This window comes from Triturus cristatus, chromosome 3_1 (assembly GCF_964204655.1).
Source record: "Triturus cristatus chromosome 3_1, aTriCri1.1, whole genome shotgun sequence".
NCBI lineage: Eukaryota > Metazoa > Chordata > Amphibia > Caudata > Salamandridae > Triturus > Triturus cristatus.
The window spans coordinates 804,519,301-804,544,143 of record NC_140583.1 but is presented as its reverse complement, the minus strand read 5'-3'; the positions used below and the strand labels follow the sequence as shown (position 1 = coordinate 804,544,143).

The window sequence follows — 24,843 nt, the reverse complement described above, 5'->3', positions numbered from 1 at the left end:
TGCCACGGAACTTCTAACCTTTAGGAAAAATCTGAAGACTTGGCTGTTCTCAGCCTAGGTTCTGACAATGCTCCTGGGGTGGGTTTTTCTTACGCTGTCTCTTCCAGGTAAACGGCTTGCAGCGCCAGGACACCTGCGGGTAACAGTGCGCTTTATAAATTGATATAACATAACATAGGGTGGATGATGGCACTCCAAAGGACAACAAAAACAAGGAATACAGATCTTCAAGGCAGTCAACAGCAATCAGTGTATACAAGAAGCACTAGAAATTGCCCTCTCTTCTGCTCTAGGCAGCGTGAAATCCATTCCGATGTCAACCCTCCAGTAGAGTGCAGAAAAACATCCTAATCAAATCTAGCAGATCTCGCTCGAAAAAGACAACCCTCAGGCAGAAGCAAGCATCAGGAGGAACTCGGGGACCGGAGCAGGAAAGAAGAAACATAAAGTAAGGTAATGTCATGTGACTTATGTCCATGAAAATTCATCAACTCTTATTCGTGTGCTTACTCCTGCGTGAAGTCGGCAAAATAACCACAAGGAGCCATTTAAAACTGTGACTACATTTGGGACCCGATCCAGATGCTCTCCGTAGCCGTGGCGCTCCATTCCCGGGAGTGCGAATAACCACCTAATATAAACCGGGGGATGTAGCCTCCTTGCTTCATGTCACTGAACCAAGTAGACTAGCAAATCTGAAGACGACGAACTGCAGAAGCAAACTCGACTAGAACGTGTTCCTGGTTACATCGATCATCAGGGAACCGAGGTAAGTGGAGACATGCTGGCGAGCCTGCACCTTTCCCAAACGGAGCTCTCAAGATTCCAAGACTATGCTTAAATCGAGCATCCAGTCCAGGGTTTTGCTTTTCATTCTGGGACTCGTGGTCCTGCTACTCCCATAGTAAAACTAGGACTACAAGCACCAGCATGCAAACGATAACTTTGGACTGCACGAGTAACTTAGGCACGAACCCAGGAAACTTCACAGCTCTACCAAACTCAGATCGGTTTCCTACAAGAACCTTTAACGAGGTGGGATGGGCCAGTGAGAGATGCGAGGAAAAATATCTCACAACCGGAAAGTTATATTGTGACTTCTTGTATACCATTGTGTTCAGCTTGAGCTGTTATGAGGCCGCAGGGCGATTACTTGACTCAGGTTTCTGCCCTCTGTACGTCCTGCCCTCCCCTCCACAAACCGGGTTAGAAAATGCAAATGTATAAGGGCCAAAGGGCGGGCGTTTGCCTGAAGCCAATGAGGCCCCCGCGTCACTCTGAACATGTCACGTGCAGAACAGGTTACAGCCGTGGAGCTGCTCTGCCCGTCACGGGCAGCACACGGTGGAATACTGACTCCGCGGCTTCTGCTGCGAGAGACCCTCTCACGAACTCTAGCAGAAACGTGCACCGAACTTTGTTTCGGCAGAGGGTGAAGACCCGGAAGTTTGTTGCTGTGTCTGTGACAACCTCGCCTCAAAATTCTGCCGTTACCCTAGCACCTCTCGTTTCATTCCTGCTGGGAAAAAGCACTTTCCCCATTCAGCCATGCTCCCTGTCCCACGTTTTGTCTCCTGGGCTTTGCCTGGGCTCCTTTGCTTGGCCCTCTTCAGCCTCACCGAGGGCGGGAAGCTGCTGGTAGTGCCCCAAGATGGCAGCCACTGGCTCAGCATGCGGCCTGTGGTGGACGAGCTGCAGCATCGGGGGCACGAGATCGTTCTGGTGGTCCCGGAGAGCAATATCATGATAGACCCATCACGCGCCTACACTGTGAAGACTTACGCTGTGCCTTACACCAAGGAATTTCTGGAGTCAAATGTGAGGTCACTGGTCCAAGAAGCTCTTGGTGAGAAATCTATTCTGGAGAGGGTAGTTGCTCTCTATCGGCGGATATCCAGCATGACCGAGATGATGCTCTCCACTTGTCGCCACTTTCTGGACGACCAGGAATTGATCCAGAGTCTGAAGCAGAGTGACTTCGATGCTTTGCGGATTGATCCATTCTTCCCATGTGGGCTAATAGTAGCGGAGTACCTGTCCATTCCCTCAGTCTTCCTCATGAGAGCGATCCCGTGTAGTTTTAACCACGAAGCGGCTCAGTGCCCTAGCCCAACATCCTATGTCCCCAGGTTATTCACAACTTACACAGACCGCATGACCTTTTTTCAGAGGGTGAAGAACATGCTGATGGGGGTCTTTGAAAGGTTGCTTTGTCGTGCCAACTACGCGCCATACGGACTCCTTGCCTCACAGTTCCTGCAGAGAGAGGTTACCGCATTGGAACTCTTCGGCAGAGCTTCACTGCTCCTGCTGAGCTATGACTTTCTCTTTGAATTTCCACAGCCAGTGATGCCCAACATGGTCTTCATTGGAGGAATCAACTGTGCCGGACAAAGACCTTTGTCTCAGGTGGGTAACATATATTTCTAATTATAAAAATGGAAGAAATTGTACTAGTGGGTGGGAGGTGGGAGAGACACCTTAATCCCATTTCCTGTCTTGGAAGGTCTCTAGATCCTGGATTCGCAATGATGTTACTTAAGAAACATTGAACTAAATGATCCTAATAAGAGTTATCCCATCGATATCCTCCGAGCAATAGCATTAACAACGCAGTTGTCACCACGTGTGCCATTGCTAGTTACCACGCTTGCCTTTCCCACGCATATTTCTTTACCACACATGCCTTTACAACGATTTTTGTTATAATGGCGATAAAGGCATATGTGTGATAAAGGGAGTCGGCGCTCTAGATTCAGAGCAAATGGGTGGGCTGGTTTCAGGGCTCGGGCCGGGGGTAGGGTGTTTTTAGGACTGGGATCGGGGTCATTTTAGGGGGCAGGGTGTAATCTTTACCCCTCATATGCCTTTACCATTCATGCCTTTACAACAAAATTCGTTGTAAAGACATGCGTGGTAAGGACGCGGTCGTGGTAAAGACCACATTGTTAAGGCATGCAATATATCTGCGTGGTTCCGTCATACAACCCTAGTCCCCATATCCTCGTTAAACCTATTGGAAAATGCAAAACCTTCAATATCCAAGAATGTGTTATTCACAAGTCCCTCCATAGACATCATTTGTGTTTCTGCTCCTTCTGTTGCAATGAAACTTCAGAAGCGTCCAAATCATCAATTCTGTCTGCATCATAGACTCTGAGGGTCACAATCCATGGAACCCTTGTTTGACTTTTGTGTTTTGCGTAGTGAATGTTATAGCAGATTTCGCAAAAAGTGGAAAAGGACTTGGTGGCATGTTTGAATTAATTTGAACCAGTGGTATTATTCAGACCCACATTCCAGTGCATGATTGTTTTGCCCACCATACCACCCCAGGCAAAAACAAGCAAATTAGCCTTGGCTCATAAAGGGAGTAGTTCAGCTAAAACGGAGCCACAGAGCCCCTCTGAACAAGAGCACAAGCACTGGTTTTGGCCTTCATGACCAGGTCAATAGGGTGATTGAGTTTTATGGTGGAGTCATCACACAGGACCCAGATTTGGGCTGTTGGAGCGCGGTGCTGAATAAAGCAAAAAAGCAATGGGTGGGAAGCTTAAATTAATCTCTACCACTGGTACGTGATTGAGGCTGCATTCCAGGCCATCATTTTCCGTTCAACTTGCCACCTCTGCCAGCATCCAGCCACATGCAAATCAGCCTTTGTCCTGCTCCAATTTTGGCATCACTGTAATTAACATGTTCTATCCTTAACTCGGTGATATAAATTTTATCAGCCTCTGAAAAATGAAAGGTTGGACACCCCTGCTTGAATTCAAAATCTCTTGAGGTTGCACATTGATGTCTATAGATGGCGCAAGCAAGGCATATATAACTACCTACATGGATGTATGTCGTTACAACGCACACTTTTACAACGCATGCACTTACAACACATTTTTTACAACGCACAATCCATTACAACGCATGACATTACAACGCAGGACACTACAACGCATTTTTAAAAACTACCTTTACAACGCATTCCATTACAACGCATACTACCATTACAACGCATACCATTACAACGCATAATATTAAATTGCATTTAAGGTAAGTATTAGATAGTATAGGGGTAAAAATTACTTTTCAAAATCCAGGGGGTGCAACAGCAGGGTAAGTGTTGGAAAGTATAGGGGTAAAAATTACTATTCTAACTCCAGGGGGTGCAACAGTAGGGTAAGTGTTGGATAGTATAGGGGTAAAAATTACTATTCTAACTCCAGAGGGTGCAACAGTAGAGTAAGTGTTGGATAGTATAGGGGTAAAAATTACTATTCTAACTCCAGGGGGTGCAACAGTAGGGTAAGTGTTGGATAGTATAGGGGTAAAAATTACTATTCTAACTCTAGGGGGTGCAACAGTAGGGCAAGTGTTGGATAGTATAGGGGTAAAAATTACTATTCTAACTCCAGGGGGTGCAACAGTAGGGTAAGTGTTGGATAGTATAGGGGTAAAAATTACTATTCTAACTCCAGGGGGTGCAACAGTAGGGTAAGTGTTGGATAGTATAGGGGTAAAAATTACTATTCTAACTCCAGGGGGTGCAACCGTAGGGAAAGTGTTGGATAGTATAGGGGTAAAAATTACTATTCTAACTCCAGGGGGTGCAACAGTAGGGTAAGTGTTGGATAGTATAGGGGTAAAAATTACTATTCTAACTCCAGGGGGTGCAACAGTAGGGTAAGTGTTGGATAGTATAGGGGTAAAAATGACTATATTATGCGTTGTAATGGTATGCGTTGTAATGGTAGTATGCGTTGTAATGGAATGCGTTGTAAAGGTAGTTTTTAAAAATGCGTTGTAGTGTCATGCGTTGTAATGTCATGCGTTGTAATGGATTGTGCGTTGTAAAAAATGCGTTGTAAGTGTAGTGCGTTGTAAAAGTTGCATTGTAAAGGTTGTTCCCCACCTACATACTCCCAGCTGCAAATAATGAGCAGTAAGCAGGTTTATGGATGGAAGGTTAATTTTTTAATTGATCTCAAAACGTAATCTTACTTTTGTGCATTTTACTTCTAATAGTGCTGCACAATATCACTGGCTTCACAGCACCAAGAAATAAACAAAACTCTTTTAATATGTATGTTAATAAATACGCTGGGCTACATTTATGGACTGTTTGTTTGGTAGGAAAAATTCTTCTGGCATAGCCCAGCCTTTTAACCGCCTTGTGATGGGTATTTATTGTGGCCAACATGTTGAAGTGGAGTTGTTGCTGGGTACCTGAGCTATCTACTTTTTGATCGGTGTGGGGTGTGATAATGGCATTTTTGACCCCCTGCCAATTTCCACCAATCCACGTTAAATATGGTAGGTCATGTTTGTAGGTTTCACCTAGGCAGCGCTTGCGCTGTCTCTTCGAGACATGCTGCATTCATGATATGGGCTTTATGCTCCGCCGATGTTTTTAAATGGCTCCTTTGATTGTCTTTTGTAAATGCTTCCTTTTCATTAGTTAATTTCTTTTGTAGTCCCTCTTCTGTTGTAACCTCTCATAAGGACAACCCCTTTTACATGTGACCTTACTTAGGACCGTTTTACTTACTGTTTCACAGCACACTTTTGTTAATCTCTTCTTTGTCACAGTTGCAGGCACAACAGCTACATACTTCCCCAACTCCACTAAACCTGCTCTTGTAATTTTGGGTGTTCTTTGTTATGCTTTCGGTTGCATTGGCATGTGATGCTCCATAAAAACGTGTGCAATGCAACATTATATATATTTTTTTTGCTGTGCGGCGCGCCACACTTGATCTTAAACAATAGCAGCTCCAAGTCTTGTTGTGCTTGGCTTGCCCAACTCAATGTTTTTTTCACATCTTGAACAATAGTGGCTGCGTGTCTTGTTGTGCGCGGTCGCCCAACTCAACGTTTTTTACCCAGTGTGGCAAACCGCGCTACATCTTTAATAATGGCGGACACGTGTCTTTTCTTGCGTGTGGCTCGCCCAACTCGACACTTGTGGTGCGTTGCTAAAGCTTTTGAAGCACCCTTTGTTTCAAGCCTGTTGTGTCAAGCAAAGTAATCAAAACCGCCCATCTCCTGGCAAACCAGCCACCAACACATATTCATGCTTTTGCCTTACAGTCCCGACGCACTGTTGCAGGTTGCTGTGCCATCGTCAAAATAGGGGTGGCCCAGCAAGTAGCAGGTAAGAGACAGCCAATAGCAGGGTCAGCGCAATATGCACTATGTAGCCTTGTAATTTCATGCCTTGCATGTTAATCTCCATACTAGGCCTCAAACATTGTAATCTCACATTAGAGGGCAGAGCTTGTGCTGCAGACTCCAGAACTTCTGAAGCCCCTGCACCATGCAACTTGTAAAAACAAGCATTTACAATGCAATTGATCTTGCTTTTCTGAAAGTTTGAGCTACTGGCATTGCAAATAATAATGCAACGCCAATAGCTCAAACTTTCTGTAATGCAAGACCTATTGCATTGCAAATGCTTGTTTTATTATGGCAATGAAACTATCATATTATATAAAACGAGAGAGGAATGCAGCAGCAATTTTGGAAAGCAATAAAAACACCCAGTGTCTTGTCAGGGTTCTAACCATCATTGTAGTAAACACTTTAGATGTAGCTGAAAGTCAAGCCAGCAGCCTCATCCGCCAGCCCATGCAAGCGAACCTGACTAGTTTGGTGGGGGCTGGGGAGGCTAAAGCCCTCTCAGCCCAATGGTTGTGCGCCTGTCCAATGTGGATCAGTATAGGGAGGAATCCCCAAAGCAAGTGATCATGGTAAAGGGCAATCTTCATAAACCTGTTTACTAGAGGTACAAAGGATAGATCGGAGTCTGTAATCATTTTCGAGGATAACTCTCCTTCAAGATACAACTCCCAAACCTTAAAGAACTTGACAAACATCTCAGCCCAAGATATGAAAAATAGCCCTAAATCTGTGTATACAAGAAGCACTAGAAATTGCCCTCTCTTCTGCTCTAGACAGCCTGAAATCCATTGCCAACCCACTAGTAGAATGAAAAAAAATCCTAATAAAATCTAGCACATCTCGCACTAAAAAGCAATCTTCAGGCAGAAGCTAGCATGAGGAGGAACTCTGGGACCTAAGCAAGAAAGAAGAAACATAAAGTAATGTTATGTCCATGATGATTCAACAACTCTTCTCCGTGTGCCTACTCCTGAGTGAGGTCGGGAAAAAGAACAAAGGAGTATTCAAAAACAGTGACTATATTTGAGACCGAACCCAGATGCTCTCCGATGCCATGGAGCACATACAACATTCCTGGGAGTGTGAATAACAACCTAATCCAAACCGGGGGTGTAGCCTCCCTTGCTTCATGTCAATGAACCAAGTCGACTAACACACCTGAAGATAACGAACTGTAAAAGCAAACTCGAGCAGAATGTCTGTTCCTGGTTACATGGAGCATCAGGAAACCGTGGTAAGTGGAGACATGTTTGGCCAGCCTTCACCTTTCCCGAACAGAGCTCTCAAGATTCCAAGTCTATGCTTAAGTCGCTCATTCAGTCCAGGGCTTTGCTTTTCATTCTGGGACTCGTGGTTCTGCAAATCCCACTGTAAAACTAGGACTACAAGTACCAGAATGCAAAGGCCTATTCTAGACTGAATGCGTCACTTAAGCACGAACCTAAGAGATACTCACAGCTTTACCAAACTCAGAGCTGTTTCCTTTAAGGGCCTTTAACGAGGTGGGCTGGGCCAGTGAGAGATGTGAGAAATGAAGCATCTCACAACACGTCATTGTATTTAGCTGAAGCTGGTCTGAGGTGGGAGAGAGATTACTTGACTCGGGTTTCTGCCCTCTGCAAGTCCTACCCTTTCCCCTCCACAAACGAGGCTAGAAAATGTAAATGTGAAAGGGCCAAAGGGAAGGGGCGTGTCACCTGCAAAACAGGTTCCAGTCCTTTGCGTGAGGGGCTGCTCTGCCTGCCAAGGCACACGGTGAAGAATAGACTCCGCAAACTTCAGCAGAAATGTGCACAGAACATAGGGCGGCAGGCCTGATTCCGACCGCCGACTCACGGTGGCACAGCAGTGGCTTTCCACCTTCCTCTGCATTACAACTTTAAAAGTCGTTGCGCCGGAGGACCACCGGCTGCGCCAGGGAACAGTTGTTCCCTGGCAGTGGTGGGGCTGCACTATAATGCAATGTGCTCAGCGGGACTGGTGCAGTCCAGCTGACCATATTACGAGTTCCTGTACTGCCAGCCAGTTCATGGCGGAAGCCCCGCCATGAAAAGGCTGGTGGTTCAGGAACAAAGGGGGCACTAAAATGCCCCCATTTCCCTCCGCCATGGGGATACATTCAGGGGGCACAACATGTGCCCCTCCTGTCTGTATTCCCCCAAAGTTCCAGCATGGCATGGACGTTACCATCCATGCCGTGCTGGAACTTTTTCTGTCGTACCCATCGCGGTGCCTGTTTTCCAGGCATCACCATGGAAAAGGAAAAGAACCGTCCCTCATACACAAGTTCAATTCACAATAAGGCTGGTGGTCCTTGGGTGGCATTGGCGGTGCTGTGTCAGCCGAGCGCCGGCGCAGCACCGCCAAACTCGTAATCGGCCCCTTTGTTTCTGCAGAGCGTGAAGACCTGGAAGTTGGTGTAGGCCACAGCTTTAAGTGGGCTGGATCCCGCCAGTACTCCGCACCAGCAGTGTTTAAAAGTAGGTGCTGAGATGGGTCCCTATCAGGCTCTCCATTTTTGCCCTCACCCTCAGAGTGAAAATGTTTTTTTTTTTACCTGCAGTAATACCACCCTTCACTGCTTTTGATGTAACTTAACTGACACATAGTGTGAGCCTTGTCAGAGACTCTTTTTTTCACTTTTATTTAGCGCAAACGCGGCCGAAGATATTGGTGCGTTTTACATAAACACCAGTTACTTACATAATGACGTATTAATTTTTTTAATCACAGGCTGTTGAGCTGACGTCAGGCTCGAACCTGCTCTCTCAGCTCGAAAGTCAGCAGCTTTAGCCTTACCTTACCGAGATAATGATTTCCACCTGTTGCCACTTTCTGGATAGCCAGGGATTAAGCCAGAGTCTGAAGGAGGGTGACTTCGATGCTTCGTTGATTGATCCAATGTTCCCATGTGGGAAAATAGTAGCCGAGTACCTGTCCATCCTATCAGCCTTCTTCTTGAGAGCGATCCCATGTAGTTTTTTTTTTTTTTTGTTGAATATTTTTATTGATACATTTTCTATTTTCAAAGAATATCAAATTTACTCTTGGACATGTACTGCCTTGTGTTCCTCTTTGTTCCATCATCTGATCACAGGCATGTTGCGTATTTGTGAACAACAACATGTCTTTCTTGAGTTATACAAATTGTATATCATTGGGCACCCGCCTCCCCCATTCCACCAGGTGTGTGCATGTTCGCTTCCCTCTCTCTCCGAAATGTATTTGGAGGTCGTGAATCTCCCAGCGTACTGTTCAATTCCAGCCAGTACCTGAGCCAGGTATGCCAAATCTAAAAGAATTTTTGGGGCATCCTCTCATTTTGTATGTCATTTGCTCTGCCACCATATACATGTCCATCCCTGCTTTCCACTCTGGCAGAGTTGGGGCCTGCGTTGCACCCCAATATTTGGCTATGTCCCTGTTAGCCACCACTAGCCCCAAGTTACAAAGGATGAGGGCACGTCTGGGTAGGTCTATTTCTGAGAGTATGCCCAACCGTGCGTACCTAGCTTCCCTTGGTAACTGCGTCCAGATCCCGTGTAGTTTTAGCCATGAAGCGGCTCAGTGCCCTAGCCCAACATCCTATGTCCCCAGGTTTTTCACAACTTACACTGACCGCATGGCCTTTTTAGGTCTCGGCTAGCGGAGGCTGCGCTTGCGCAGTCTCGCTCGCGAGATTTAACGTTTTAGAAGTGGGGCTTTAACCCGCCCCTTTTCTCCATTGGCTGGCCTCTTAAATGCTGGTCAGCCATTGGAAAAGAGCTTTGTCGGTCTCGGCTAGCGAAGGCTGCGCTTGCGCAGTCTTGCTCGCGAGATTTATTGTTTTAGAAGTGGGGCTTTAACCCGCCCCTCTTCTTCCCTCTTCTCCATTGGCTGGCCTCTTAAATGCTGGTCAGCCATTGGAGAAGAGCTTTGTCTCTCCAAAGAAGCCCCGTCTTTTTCGGATTCGGGGGCGTGCTTTTTACTTTCTTTCTCTCCTCTGGAATGTAAACATTCCAGCCAATGGCAAGAGGAGAGAAAGAAAAACACGCCCCCGAATCCGAAAACGCCGCTGCGTTTCTCCGAGGCATTTCTGCTTGACCTCGGAGAAAGGCGGTGGTGTTAATGGCGTTCTCTCCCCCTGCTCTCGGCTCCCGTGTTCGGCTGCTGCTCTGGTCTCCTCCCCCCTGTCCTCTCAGGCTGACGCCGAAGTGTTGTGCATGCCCTGCTACCATCCAGCTCCCTTTCTGTAAGTTTCTCGTTCGAGGCACGGAGGGTTTAATTGTTTTCATGTGCAGGCTTTGAAGGTATATTCTGGGCTTCTCTTAGGCACTCTGCATACATTTGCAACAATATAGACAGGGGCCCTTTCCAGGCGTGACAGAAACAAATGAGAGTCTCTGTTACATTCTTCGACAGAGGAATTTATGGATTTTCAAGGGAGTTTTGATTTTCGTTATTTCTAGAATATTCAATGCAAGAGAACCCCACCGGAGTGCACAGGTCTATGAACGAGTGTTATTATGTTCTGAAAGTACTAGCTGCTCGGTGTAAAACGATGGCATCAAAAAAAGTTTGCGCATGAAATGGAATATAAATGCAATTCGAATAAAATACGGTGCACAGGCGGTGCAAGGGTCTGTAACTACGCCCCATTATCTGAAGTTTTATGGAAAAAAAACGTAACTAAATTCCAGTAGCAGGGCTCGAGAACTTGTGTGGCCTCTATAACCTCGGGTCTCCTGGAAGCTAATTTATTCTGTTTATATAGTGTGAGCTCAGCCCAAGGGGAATGGGGCGCTTTACATTAGCAGTAGGTTACATTACTCAAGGTCATTTTATTGGCACGGGGACAGAGATTAAGTGATTTACGCAGAATCACAGGATGCTGGGTGGGTGGTTTGGGATCATCACTCCTACTTTTCTTCTTGGAGTATTTGTTAAAACTACTGAACACCACTAGCCATTGCAGTGCTTTGTGAGTCGTAGAAGACTATTTGAAAGCATTGGTTTTGGGGGGTCGGAAAAGAACAGGGGTGTCCCTTAAAGGCTGTGCTTGAAATCCTATGGCAAACTTATTCACCAGCTATTATGTCTTCAGGATACGGATTACTCCGAGGAACTTTTATATAGATGATTATTCATATCTGACACGGTAAGGACAGCAAATGCTTTTTAATATCTTGGGAAAGTAGGTGGAAGTCATCTGGGTGGGGTGTGCGTTGAAAAGCAAATACAAAAGGTGTTGTGGCATTAGAAGGAAAGGGAACAAAGATATTTATCTGGGTCAGGTATGGGTACTAGTGCGCTGCTGTCTGCCTGCTCCCAGTGAGCGGAGGGTGATCTCCCACCGCCGTACCCGCTACATGTCTTTGAGTGATATAGCTAGAAAACCTAACAAAGGACATTGCATTAGACAGTTTGCGCAGGAGAAAATGTATGCCTTTCCCTTACTGGCACCCATATCCTTCATAATGTCCTTCATAATTAATTGTGTCAAGATAACACTTACAAATAATATTTTTATGATACAAATGTTATTTTTAATTTAAAGACACTTAACAGTGGTGGAAATTCCCTCCTCTAGAAAACGTATGTGCCCCCGAATCCGAAAACACTGCTGCGTTTCTCCGAGGTATTTCTGCTTGACCTCGGAGAAAGGCGGTTGTGTTAATGGCGTCCTCTCCCCCTGCTCTCGGCTCCCGTGTTCGGCTGCTGCTCTGGTCTCCTCCCCCCTGTCCTCTCAGGCTGGCTCCGAAGTGATTAGAACTTTGTGGAGTGCTATTTTCAAAACATCTGGTAGGTGGGAGGTTGGCCTGAGACCGGCACGCACAAATGTCTCTTAGAGGCTGCGTCACAGTGAGGGGCAGCTAACTACCAAGAGGCCTGGCGTCGTGCCTGAAACACGTACGGCACTCGAGCCTTTTCAGCACATCGCCAATTCAGATTACACAGCCTGCTGTGCCGATGTTATACAGTCGCGGAAAACCACATAATGTAAATAGATCAGTGGGCTACTGCGTGTGTGTGTGTAGGTGGCTCTGTGGGTGGCTCTATTTGTGTGTGGGTTGCTCTGTGGGTGGCTGTGTGTGTGGGTGGCTTTGTGTGTGGCTCTGTGTGGGTGCAAATGCAATAGGTCTCGCATTTGAGAGTGATTAAGCTATTGACATTGTAAATAACAATGCCGTTTCTTTAACCCCTTCGCTGCGGCGCGAATTCCGCCGCAGCGCTGGGGGGGGTGAGGGGTGAGCGCGGCGCCGCCATGCTCATGACGGAACCACGCCGTCATGAGTCACGGGCGAGCTGTGCTCATGACGGCGTGGTTCCATCACGACTCCGCCCACTCTCTATTTCGCCCGCATAGGCGGGGAATTAGTGCCGCGTGGGAGGAGCGGCCGCCAACGGCCGCAGCATGACGGAACCACGCCGTCATGAGCACACGCCGCCCGTGGCTCATGACGGCGTGGTTCCGTCATGAGCGCACAAGGGGTTAAATGTTTTAAAAACAAAAACATTATCAAAAATAATGTCATGAGCAATGCCAATAGCTCTAACTTTAACAATGCCGAGACCATTGCATTGTAAATGCTTGTTTCAGAGGGTGAGGACATGCTGATGGGTTTTTTGACAGTTTCCTTTGTCGCGCCCTCTATGCGTCATACGGACTCCTGGCGCCTAATTCAGCCCGAGCTGACTGACACCAGAGGGAGGAGACCCTTCCGTGACCCGGGAACTCACAGGAGTCTGACCACCATCTGTGGAGGCCACGGCCCATCCCATGCGGGAATTGGAAACCCGATTTACCATAGCTTGTGGCCCACATGAGCTCGGCCAGCACTTGCAGACCAGAGTCGCTGCCTGCGACCACCACCCGCCTGCGCCACAGACTCGACTCCGGACTGACTCGGGACTCATCAGCGGCTGGGCCGCTGCCCAGGTAAGTACCAGCCAGAGAGCCATAAATTATAGACAGTGAAGCCCCTCATCTTAATTTTCTTCATTTTTGCTCGCCAGAAAGTGTAACACATACTCGTTGAAATGCCACTCATATTAACACTGAAATTATGAAAACGCCACACATCGCAATCTGAAACCTTGGCAACTATAAATACTCATAATATAACTGCATGCAATTGCTAATTCCCGAACCAGTGTGATCGTCACCCCAGATCCATCACGGACATGTTTTCTAATCCCCTTTTACAACATAATTGGTGAAGAAACATGTATTACTCTCACGTACTCCGGAATCGGTGGCAGCACCTTGTGTGATCTTCGTTCATGACAGAATGTATGCCAGTGCATTTTGTGACCTTCACTTTCTCGCGAATAATTTGCCTGGTACTTCTACACTCCAGCACTAGCATTGGCATTTTGTACCGCTCTCGGCCCAGATTCACCGCTGACACCTTGTCCAATCCTCAATTTCTCCAGAATCGGCAGTGACACGTTGTGTGATTCTCTGCTATTCAAACACCAGCACTGGCACACTGTGTTGTCTTCGCCCATATTTAGCACACGTGCAGTGTTCCAGGCACGTGTTTTGTGCTAACGCGTTTTGGGATGTTCTAAAATCAGCGCTGACCGCGTATCTGATTTTTCCATTACTTTACAATCAACTCTGACGTTGTACCATATTGAGCACTGACATATCGGGTGATAATCGCCCCAGAATCAGTCCTGATACCTGGTCCGATTCCTAATTCATCAGGAAACAGCCCCCACTCGTTTTGTGATCCCTGCTCATATTTAGCACTGACGCATGTTGTGCTACTCGATCTAGATTCGGTGGACACCACGTCTGATTCTCGTTTAGACCAGAAAAAGCGCTGACACATTGTGTGAGCCTCGCCGATATTAAGCGCAGACCCATTGTGTCCCACTAGCCCTAGAATCGGCCTGGACACCATGTGTGATTCTCGGTAACACCAGAAACAACATTGACACTTTGAGTGAATCTCATCCGTAAATTAGTGCAGACACCGGGTCGGAATAACAAATGTAAACAACAAGAAGCATTGACAAAGCCAATAAGTCTTGCTTACGAGAGCTGTTGGCTTTTTCAATCTTTTTATGGTGGTTATGTACAGCCACGCAGCTTATGTGGAACGTGGCTGAAAGTTTAAAACAAGCATTGGCTTTGCCAATAGGTTTCGCCTATGCAAGAGCTGTTGGCTTTGCCAATATATTTTAGCTATGATGCACACCAGCGTGGCTTTTACTCTGGCTAAAAGTTAGTGTTTTAAAGGAGAGTGGCGTGGAGTAGAGAGAAGTCGGGTGGAGTGGCATAGAGTTGAGTTGAGTGTAATAGAGTGGAAGGGCGTAGAGTGGAGAGGAGTAGAGTTCAGTGGTAGAGTGTCGGAGTAGAGTAAAGTGGAGTAGTGTAGAGTGGAGTGCCATAGAGGGTGTTGCGTAGAGCGGAGTAGAGTGTTGTAGAGTGACATAGAGCAGAGTAGATTGTTGTAGAGTGGAGTGGCATAGAATGTAGGAGAGTGGAATGGCATAGAGAGAAGTTGAGTGTTGTGGAGTGGCATAGATTGGAGTGGCATAGCATATAGTGGAGTAAAGTGGCTTGGTGTGCAAAGAGGGGATTGTATAGAGTGGGTAGAGTGTTGTAGGGTCATAGATTGGAGTATCGTAGAGTGGAGTGTCATAGAGTGGCCTAGAGTGAAGTGCAATAAAGTACAGTGGTGCAGAGTAGATTGGCGTAGAGTGCATTTGCATTGAGTAGAGTAGCGTAGAGTGCAATGGTAAAGAGTAGATTGTTTCAAAGTAGAGGGAAGTGGCATAGAGTTAATTGGTTCAAGGTAAAGCAGAGTGGTACAGGCTAAAGTGTAGAGTGGCGTAGAGTGCAGTGATGTGGAGTGCAGTGGTGCAGAATAGATTACAGTAGAGTGATGCAGAGTGTAGGAGAGTTGAGTGGTGCAGAGTAAATTGCAGTGGCGTAGAGTACAGTGGTGCAGAGTAGTGGTGCAGAGAGCAGTGGTGTAGAGTACAGTGGTGCAGAACAGAGTGGCATAGAGTTCAGTGACGTAGAGCACAATGGTGTTGACTGCGGGGTGCAGAGTATAGTGGTGTTGAGTTCAGTGGCAGAGAGTGCAGTCTTGCAGAGTAGAGTGGCGCAGAGTAGAGTGTTGTAGAGTGGAGCAATATAGAGTGCAGTGGTGTAGAGTGGCTTAGCTTTCAGTGGCGTAGCATGCGGTAGTGTAGAGCACAGTGGAGCAGAGTAGAGTGGCATTGAGTTCAGTGGCCGAGAGTGCTGTCTTGAAGAGTAGTGGCATAGAATGCAGTGGCATAGAGTACCGTGGTGCAGAGTGGAATGGTTCAGGATAAAGTGAAGTGGTGCAGGATAGACTGCAGAGGTGTAGAGTAGAGTGCAGTGGTGTAGAGCAGAGTGCTGTAGCATGGAGTGCCGTAGAGCAGAATAGATTCCAGTGGTTTGGAGTGATGCAGCGTAGAGTTGAGTCAAGTGGTTTAGAGTGCAGTGCCATAGAGTACAGTGGTGTAGAGAGCAGTGACATAGAGTACAGTGGTACAGAGTGGAATAGAGTGGAGTAGAGTACAGTGACTTAAAGTGCAGTGGTGCAGTGTAGAGTGTTGTTAAGTTCAGTGCAGTCTTGCCGAGTAGAGTGGAGCAGAGTAGAGTGTAGTGCCATAGAGTAGTGGTGCAGAGAGCAGTGGCATAGAGTACAGTGGTGCTGAAAAGAAAAGAGTGGCATAGAGTGCAGTGACAAAGTACAATTGTGTAGCATGCAGTGGCGTAGAGTGCAGTGCTGCAGAGTAGAGTGATCAGTTTAGTGGTCGAAAGTGTAGTCTTGCAGAGTCGAGTGGCATAGAGTGCAGTGGTGCAGAGTAGAATAGAGTGGCGTAGCATGGTATGGCATTGAGAGGATTGGTTTTGAGTAAAGTGATGAGTGCATTGTCGTAGACTGCAATGGTTTAGAGTAGAGTGGCATCGAGGGCAGTGGCATAGAGCAGAAGTAGTGTAGAATAGAGTGGCATAATGTAGAGTGCAGAGGCGTAGTGGGGCAGAGTGGAGTAGTGTGGCGTAGAGTGCAATTGCATAGAGTGCTGTGGTATAGAGGAGATTGTTTGAGAGTAGTGTGAAGTGGCATACAGGGGAGTGGTGCAGAGTGGAGTGTGGCAATGTAGAGTGCAGTAGCATAGAGAAGTGGCATAAAGCGCACTGGCATAGAGTTATGCAGAGTAGAGTGCCCTGTAGTGGAGCACAGCAGAGTGGAGTAGAGTGCAGTGCCTTAGAGTAGATTGTTTCATAGTAGAGTGGAATGGCATAGAGTGCAGTGGTGCAGAGCAAAGTGGCATAGAGTGGATTGGCATGGAGTGGTGCAGAGTAGAGTGGAGTGGCCTAGATTGGACTGGTGATTAGTGCAGTGCTGCATAGTACAGTGGGGTAGAGTGCACTGGCATAGAGTAGAGTAGAGTAGGGCAGAGTAGAGAGGCATAGAGTGAAGTGGTGTAGAGTGTCGCACCAGATACCAGCAGTGGCGCTAGGCAGCTGTGGTTTCAGTGGAATATGTTCACCTATTTAATTGTTGACAAAACACGCATCCACCAAATAGTATAAAAAATATGTTTTAAAATAGGGTGGAGGTTTAAGGGTGTAGTGTAAATAATGTAGTTGTTTCCAGGCTTCTGCTTGTAGGTTTCTGGAAGTGTTATCTAGGTTTTTATGGCACTGTGCTACTGCACATATTGCACACATTGAGGCTATTGCTCAGTAAGTGTAGTTGTGTAGGCTACACCTTTTGTCTGGCCAATGCGTGTTCTTATTAGAAGGGTTTGGTTCTCTGACTCGATGACTGTAAACAAAAAGATCATTAGACATGCACACTAGAGGTTCACATTAGGCAAAAGCCAACAGTGCATTGATAGAAGAACCTCAACATGAATATTTGTTGCCACAGAAATTACGTGTACCTCCTCCCCCAGGCCTGTTTTAAAGGTCATTTTACAGCCTTGTAAACTGGAGCACAGAAGTGACACGAGCGGGCTTCATGGGGACAGAAATATGCATTTATCTTGCTTTCCTATAAATGCTCTTAATTGGAAGTTACAGAAAGAAAGGTAAATACCAAGCTCCCTCAGAAGAAGTCTGACATTTAACCTTTGTTCTTAAATGCAGAGCAAATGTGACAAGATAAGAACAACATTAAAGGCTTGTTTACTGAAAGTGAGATCTCGGGAGGATACAGTGAACAAAGTTTGGGCAAGGGAAAGGACAAACTCGAGATGACCAGCCTAAAAAATAGGGACAGCAAATATAGATTAAGAAAATGTGATTTACAAACCACCAAGCTAATGGTGTGCATCGGTCGGAATGCATTCCCAGGGAAGCTTTCTGAATTTCCCGAAGATGTCTTCAGCAAACAAGACAGCTATGCTGTCTGATAGGTTTTGACCTAAAAAGCGCTATGACACAGCTGCAGCTAATTTTTCTGTACCTACCTCCCAGAACTTTTGTACTGTCCTTGAAGCTAGGCAAGCATTGTTGCACACTATCTGGTGTCTGCTGTAAACCTGCCGGCTCATTCTGTGCCTGTGCATGCTTGAACTTTCAGCTGGGCAACATATGAGAAATTTCTAAACTTTAACTAGTAAACTGGTTTTACAGGGCCTGCATAAAATCGATCTCATCCTTGGAGTGCAGCTTCTGTGCGAGCTCCTCCCACAGGTCACGGACCTGCCTGATCACATTTTGAGTTGCACAACCAGGCATGGTGAAATTGCCAACATATCTTCCAAGTCCTTGCACCTCTGAGCTCAATAAATGATCGAAGTTCAGAGAAGAGGTTCTGTTGACTCAGCTGTGTCCTAAAGAGAGCAAATCTCTTTCCTTTTGCAGCAGACCTTCTCGGCCACTTATGGCTTCTCGGGCTGCCTCGTGTGCTTCGGTTGTGCTCCTATTCTTGGCCTGGTCCAGCCTCACCGAGTGCAGGAAGTTGCTGGTGGTGCCCCAGGATGGCAGCCACTGGCTCAGCATGCGGCCTGTCGTGGAAGAGCTGCAACGTCGAGGGCACGAGATCACTCTGGTGGTGCCAGAGGTCAACATCCTGATAGGGACTTCGGACGTCTACACTGTGAAGACCTACCCAGTGCCCTACACGAGGGAAGACTTTGAGTCCCACATCAGCTCGATGAGTAATGCCGTCTTTACTGAGCTATCTTTTGTGGAAATGGTTATCAATGTATATGAGCGGGCATACAACATTACTGAGCTGATTCTTTCATCCTGTCGGCAGCTACTGAATGACCGGGAGCTGATCCAGTACCTGCGGGAGGGTGAATTTCATGCCGTGTTCATTGATCCCATGTTTCCATGTGGACAGATAGTGGCTGAATATCTCTCCATCCCATCCGTCTTCTTCCTGAGAGCAATCCCATGTGGCTTCGACGATGCAGCCACTCAGTGCCCAAGTCCTACATCCTATGTCCCTCGGCTGCTTACAGGCTTCACAGACCGCATGGTGTTTTCTGAGCGGGTAAAGAACATGTTGTTCAGTTTTTACGCTATGGGAGTTTGCCATTATATCTACTCACCGTATGGCCGCCTGGCCTCGCAGTTCCTTCAGAGGGAAATATCTGCTCAGGAGCTCTTTGGTGGGGCCTCGCTCTGGCTGCTGAGATATGACTTTGCCTTTGAGTTCTCACGACCAGTGATGCCCAACATGGTCTTCATAGGAGGAATCAACTGTGCCGGAAGGAAGCCTTTGTCTCAGGTGAGTGCTCATTGCCTTCTTTCCACACTGTGACCTCTAGGGGTGGGTGTTTCTATGCCTCATGTAACACCTTAGAATGGCTGCTGTAATATCAGGTTTGGTGAGCATAAAAATAAAAGCAGTACAGAGAGGTTCAGCTGATAAGTTGTCAAAACTTTGCTGTTTTCTTAATGTCTGCTATCCCACCCTATGACCTCTTTAGTAGCACCAAGAAAACGGTGGGTGATGATGCATTTTAACAAATGCAAAAAGACCGCATGGAAGATTAAAGGTGGGGGAGACTAAGAGAAAGGGAGGGATGGAGTAGACTTGTGTGAGAGAACAAAGAACAAATGGGGCGGGAGTGGAGAATGATAAAGAATCATTCAGGAAGACACAGAGAATTGGGGCAGTGGAAGGGAGACCAGGGAAGAGTGAAGAGAAGAAAGAGTAAGGTGGGGATGGAAAAGGTGAGGGATGTGACTTATCAGGTAGGAGTAGAGAATGGACTAAGATGTAATCAACGACGGAGACGCTGAATGGCAGTAAGACATAGTTTTAGTGTTTTGGACGCCAAACTTGATCAGCCCTCTAGTGACACTGTGAATGATTCAAAGAGAGATGCAACAAAGTAGAAGAGTTTGTGTTGTAAAAAGTGCACTCACAATTGCTAGCCTTGATCACAAGTATTTCAATACTTATTTGTTGCTACTGTGCTGGTGGTGCCCCAAGATGGCAGCCACTGGCTCAGCAAGCGGCCTGTGGTGGAGGAGCTGCAGTGTCGAGGGCACGAGATCGTTCTGATGGTGCCGGAGAGCAATATCATGATAGAGATATCACACGCCTACACCATGAAGACTCACGCTGTGCCTTACACCAAGGAATTTCTGGAGTCAAAAATGAGGTTAATGGGCCAAGAAGTTATTAGTGAGAAATCTCTTCTGGAGAAGGTAGTTGCTTTCGATCAGCGGATATCCAACATGACCGAGATGATGCTCTCCATTTGTCACCACTTTCTGGAGGACCAGGAATTTATCCAGAGTCTGAAGGAGAGTGACTTTGATGCTTTGCTGATTGATCCAATCTTCCCATGTGGGCAAATGGTAGCGGAGTACCTGTCCATTCCCTCAGTCTTCCTCATGAGAGCGATCCCGTGTAGTTTTATCTGCAAAGGGGCTCAGTGCCCTAACCCAACATCCTATGTCCCCAGGTTTTTCACAACTTACACTGACCGCATGGCCTTTTTCTAGAGGGCGAAGAACATGCTGATGGGTTTCTTTGACGGCTTGCTTTGTCTCGCCATCTATGCACCATACGGACTCCTTGCCTCACAGTTCCTGCAGAGAGAGGTTACGCATTGGAACTCTTCAGCAGAGCTTCAGTTTCCACGGCCAGTGATGCCCAACATGGTCTTCATTGGAGGAGTCAACTGTGCTGGAAAAAGACCTTTGTCTCAGGTGGGTAACATATAAGTCTAGTTATAACAAGCATTGGCATAGCCAATAGGTCTCGCCTTTGGGACCTTATAAGTGTTTAGCCATGCAACAGTTGCATAACTAAATACTTATAAGGTCCCAAAAGCGAGACCTATTGGCTATGCCAATGCTTGTTTCTGTTTATTACTGCTCTGTAGTAATGGCGGCACCCATGCTTTAGCTTAAACATCTTAAGCTAAAGTCGGGTGCCGAGATTGCTTCAAAAGTAAAAAAAAGTAAAGAATTGTCTATTTCTTTACTTTTGAAGCAATCTCAGCACCCGACTTTAGCCTAAGATGTTTAAGCTAAAGCATGGGTGCCGCCCTTACTACATAGAAGTAATAAACAGAAAAAAAAAGCAAGCGCACGCTCCGAGAAATGACTGCGTGGCGGGGGAAAAATGGTACCGCCGGCCACAGCTTGCAGTGCATGTGCGCGAGTGGTGCGCGCGCTGCAGTCATCCCGCCACATGCACTGCAAGCTGTGGCCGGCGGTAGCATTTTTTGAAGCCCTAACTTTAAGTCTCGCCAGACAAGCGTAAGCGCTGGGTCAGGCGAGACCTAAAAATGGAAGTAATTGTATTAGTGGGTGGGCTGTGGGAGAGACACCTCAATCACATTTCATGTCTTGGAAGGTCTCTAGATCCTGGATTCACAAAGATTACACATTTTAAATAGCTAAGTAGTGTTACTTAAGAAATATTGAACTAAATGATCCTAGTTGCAATTATCCCATCGCTAGTCCCCATATCCTTGTTAAACCTATTGGAAAATGCAAAGCCTTCAATATCCAAGAACGTGTTATTCTCAAGTCCCTCCTTAGGCAGCATCATTTGAGTTTCTGCTCCTTCTGTTGCAAGGAACCATCGGATGCCACCCAAATCAACAATTCTGTCTGTATCATAGGCTCTGAGGAGGCTGTACCCTTGTGCTAACTGACCACTAAGCGGCATTTAAGACTACTGACCACATCCCTCTGATCAATATCAAGCCAACTTGAATGGGATTGAGGGAAGAGTCCCTAGAACTTACTCACACTTGCAGGAGACTCCGTTTTCACTATGCAAGAGTCACATTTTGCATGAAAAAAACTACAGAATCACGAAATATGCAAAAATAAAAAGCATATACTCGTTGAGAATAAAAGATTAATTAAAAAATGTGAATAGTAAACAGTGACTGCATCGCTGACTTTGATTGCCATAAGGAGTTTTACAATAATAGCCGAGAAATCGATCAGCGTTTTTGCCTGTAAAGTTAAGTGCATAAATGAGGTCCCAGAATGGACACGTTTCAAAGTCGGATTTTAAATGAGACTCCGCAGGTACCCACCACACTTACTGACTTTTCACAGAAGCTAAGGGGCTTGTTGTCATGTATGACAATTTCATCCACTCACGCCTGAAATTGCTCCACTATGATACTAGTAGTATTAAAAAACAAGCATTGGCATAGCCAATAGGTCTCGCCTTTGAGAACTTATAAGTGTTTAGCCATGCAACAGTTGCATAACTAAATACTTATAAGGTCCCAAAAGCGAGACATAGTGGCTATGCAAAGCGATCACGATCACACATCAAAGCGGCCGCGAAAGTGAAAGTAATCGCGGTAAAGCGCGGCGCGCGCGCACATACACTGTAGCTCTAGGCTGGCCTGGTAGCATTTTTTGGAGCCCTCTCAATAAGTCTCGCCAGACCAGCGCATGCGCTGGATCAGGCGAGACCTAAAAAAGCACATTGCAAGTAGGGGCTGAAAATTCCAACATGAAAAGGGTTGCTGCAGAAAAACTCATGACTGCCTGAAAGAGTCATGCATGACTTAAAATCACTTGAAGCTATGTTTTTTTAATCCTTCAAAGCGGTGTAGAACATTTCAAATACGATTACTGCTTGTTCCGCATTTTATACCTAAAACAAACCATTCCGAACCATTTTATGGAAGTGCACCATTTCATTCACATAGTGCGTGAAAATAAACAATGACAATCCCATTTGGTTTGACTTTTGTGTAGTGTATTTTGATAGTGTTTAACCAATTTCACTAACACAGAAGAAAGGCATAGTAGGGACTGCATACGTGCAAGCGTTTGTAACACTACACAAAGAATAGATATAGGCTGCTGGGCGATTTTTGTTTTAATTATGTTGTAAGTAAACTGCACTACAAATCCACTTCTGGCCATGGAGAAACAGTAAGTCTGCAAACAAACCGCAGCCTGGTTTTCAGTCAGTTCGATTGCTTTGTGCTTCGCGTGCAGTGTGTGAGGGTGCCCGGGGCAAGTTCTGGCCAGGAGCACTGGAGCTAATTCATGCCATGGAAGGAACCCGTGACAAAAACTCTTGTGTAGTGTCAGACGTCCTTGGCCCACCAATGATATACTGGAATATCTCTTGAGCGTCCTTTCAGGCATTTAAACACATTTATTTGAAAACTGTACTGTATTATGCAATATTTGGCCTCATAAAAAAGAATTCTCCCCTTGAGCCCTCGAAGATGAAGCCTGGCTTGCTCGCCTCGCTTGTTGGATTTAAGAGGCCAGTATTAAGCCTGACAACTTTCAAAGATCAACAGCTACAGCTGCTGAGCAGAGGGGTCACGGGCAGGGAAGGAAGTGCATGAGCAGAGTTAGCCAGGGCCAGAAATTTGGAAATGAAAATAGTGGCGTTGTCCAACCCTAAAATGAATAAAAGTATAAGCCTGTCACACTCCTGTCCTATCTACAATTCTTCTAAAATTGAAATAACAGCTTCTTCAGGGCTCTATGGCAAAGTGCAGTGAAAATATCGATCACTCCGCCGGTTGTACTTCCGTCCCGGCTGGCAAGGGAAGTTAATCAAAATTCCCAAAGAAACTCCAACAAATGCCATTATCGACTCGAACGAACCACACACTTTACACGATAAAGGTGATATCATGTGGTTCTAGAAAGAAGAAAGGGCCGAGTCTGGCTCTAAACAGGGTCCGTACCACCCACGGGAATTCGTAACACGAGCAGCCGAGTACGCTGCTTCCTAACGTGACACACTGCACATTGCCGTAGAGCCCTGAAGAAGCCGTGGGTTAGTACCCTGATGAAACACGTGTTGGCTGGGCAATCAATCCTCATTAAACCACAAGAACACGATACTTTTGGAGTGTTCGGCTGTTATTTAAATTTTTCGTGCAGCATGAATAGTATATTGTTATTCGAATGTTCATCAATTGAGACTGTGCAGTACTGTTGCTGCAAATTACAACACAATGTGTGCATAGGCATTTGTAAAAGCCACTATTGGTGTTCCAACCTTCTGGAAGGCACAGTTGATGTGCTACCTGGAAGCTATGGGTTTTCCACAAATTGATTTGCTTCTTTAAAAGTTTTTGGGGCCGCCCACACACGTTTGGAAGAAGAAACATTTGGGGATTAAAATTGGTTTGATGGTCCTTCAAACTGGATGCCACGATCATGTTAACTTGGGGTGAAACCTGGCCCTTACAGTGTTGAGGACCTACAGGTAAAGGTGGAGTTGCGTTGGCTTAGCAATGGGGATAACCTTATCCTGCCACTGTAGAAACATGTAAACCGCAAAACACAGTCACGGTAGAGAAACATTGCTAGGTCGAGCAAAAGATTCCTGTTGGCCAAATGTCCATTGAGCCTCAGGATGAAAATCACAGTTGTCAGTCAGAGCACTGGGGTATATTGGGCACCATTACCAGGCATATTCATCCATCAAAGACTGCCAGCTGAACGGAGTCCGTCATAATGGTCGAATTTAATGTTAAATTGTTTTATTGCATAATATGTGTTTTTCTGTATAGCACAGACTTCACCAGCTCATTGGGTTCTTGGCACTTTTATGTTCTTGAGGAGCTAACTGGGCTTTGCAATTTGTGGGCTGTGGCCTCTGATGTAAGTGTGGGTGATGTGGTATGTAGAGTTAAGCTCTTTCCTACATTCAGCTTGAAATGTGTTGTGGTTTCTCCATGTAGAGAGATGCATGAAGCAGGGGCACCTGCTAATTTTATGCCTCTTCATCTAACCCCGGTCAGATTTACAAGTGTTGCCTGTCCTTAGGAGCCCCTACATGCATTCATAATTGTGACAGGTCTTGTGCCTTTCTACATGACACATGCGGGCGTGCCCATGCCTTTCTAGGTCTCACCTGAGCCAGCCCAAGCATTTGTGAGGGGTTTAGTTAGCTTACATTGGGCTTAGAGCTTGCCCATTGCTTACAATTGGTTGGCTTCATCGTTGCTCTCGGTTGCTTCCTTCTCATTCATTAGCATGGGTGGGCTTTATTTCTTCTTCTTGTGTTTGACCCTTCAGTTGGAGCATAGCCCAAGTGCCTGTGTTCTTCAACTGCATGGGTTTTGGGAGATACTTTGAACTTTTTGGGTAAAACACTCCATGACAGTGTATTTGTTTTCCATTTGTCTATCTGACATGTTGTCCACCAGTGCTTTGTGTTTCTTTCTCTTTTAATTCCCGTCTCGCCTCTTCCACTGTCTGTG

General features: G+C 46.2%; 1 protein-coding gene across 6 annotated transcripts in view; it reads left to right on the top strand.

Moving 5' to 3' along the window:
* LOC146861075 (UDP-glucuronosyltransferase 1A1-like) overlaps nt 1-24,843 on the top strand; it is a 444,482-nt gene that overhangs the window by 282,239 nt on the left and 137,400 nt on the right. The window contains exon 1 of one of the 6 annotated variants that reach the window (XM_085645115.1): nt 1,302-2,409. The exons of 4 other annotated variants lie outside the window; for them this stretch is intronic. In XM_085645115.1, coding sequence (XP_085501241.1) covers nt 1,549-2,409 — 861 coding nt within the window. In that variant the 5' untranslated portion in view covers nt 1,302-1,548. Of the gene's footprint in view, nt 1-1,301; nt 2,410-17,947; nt 18,897-24,843 lie in introns of those variants that run through there. One more of the 6 variants, XM_085645117.1, reaches the window with a different exon arrangement.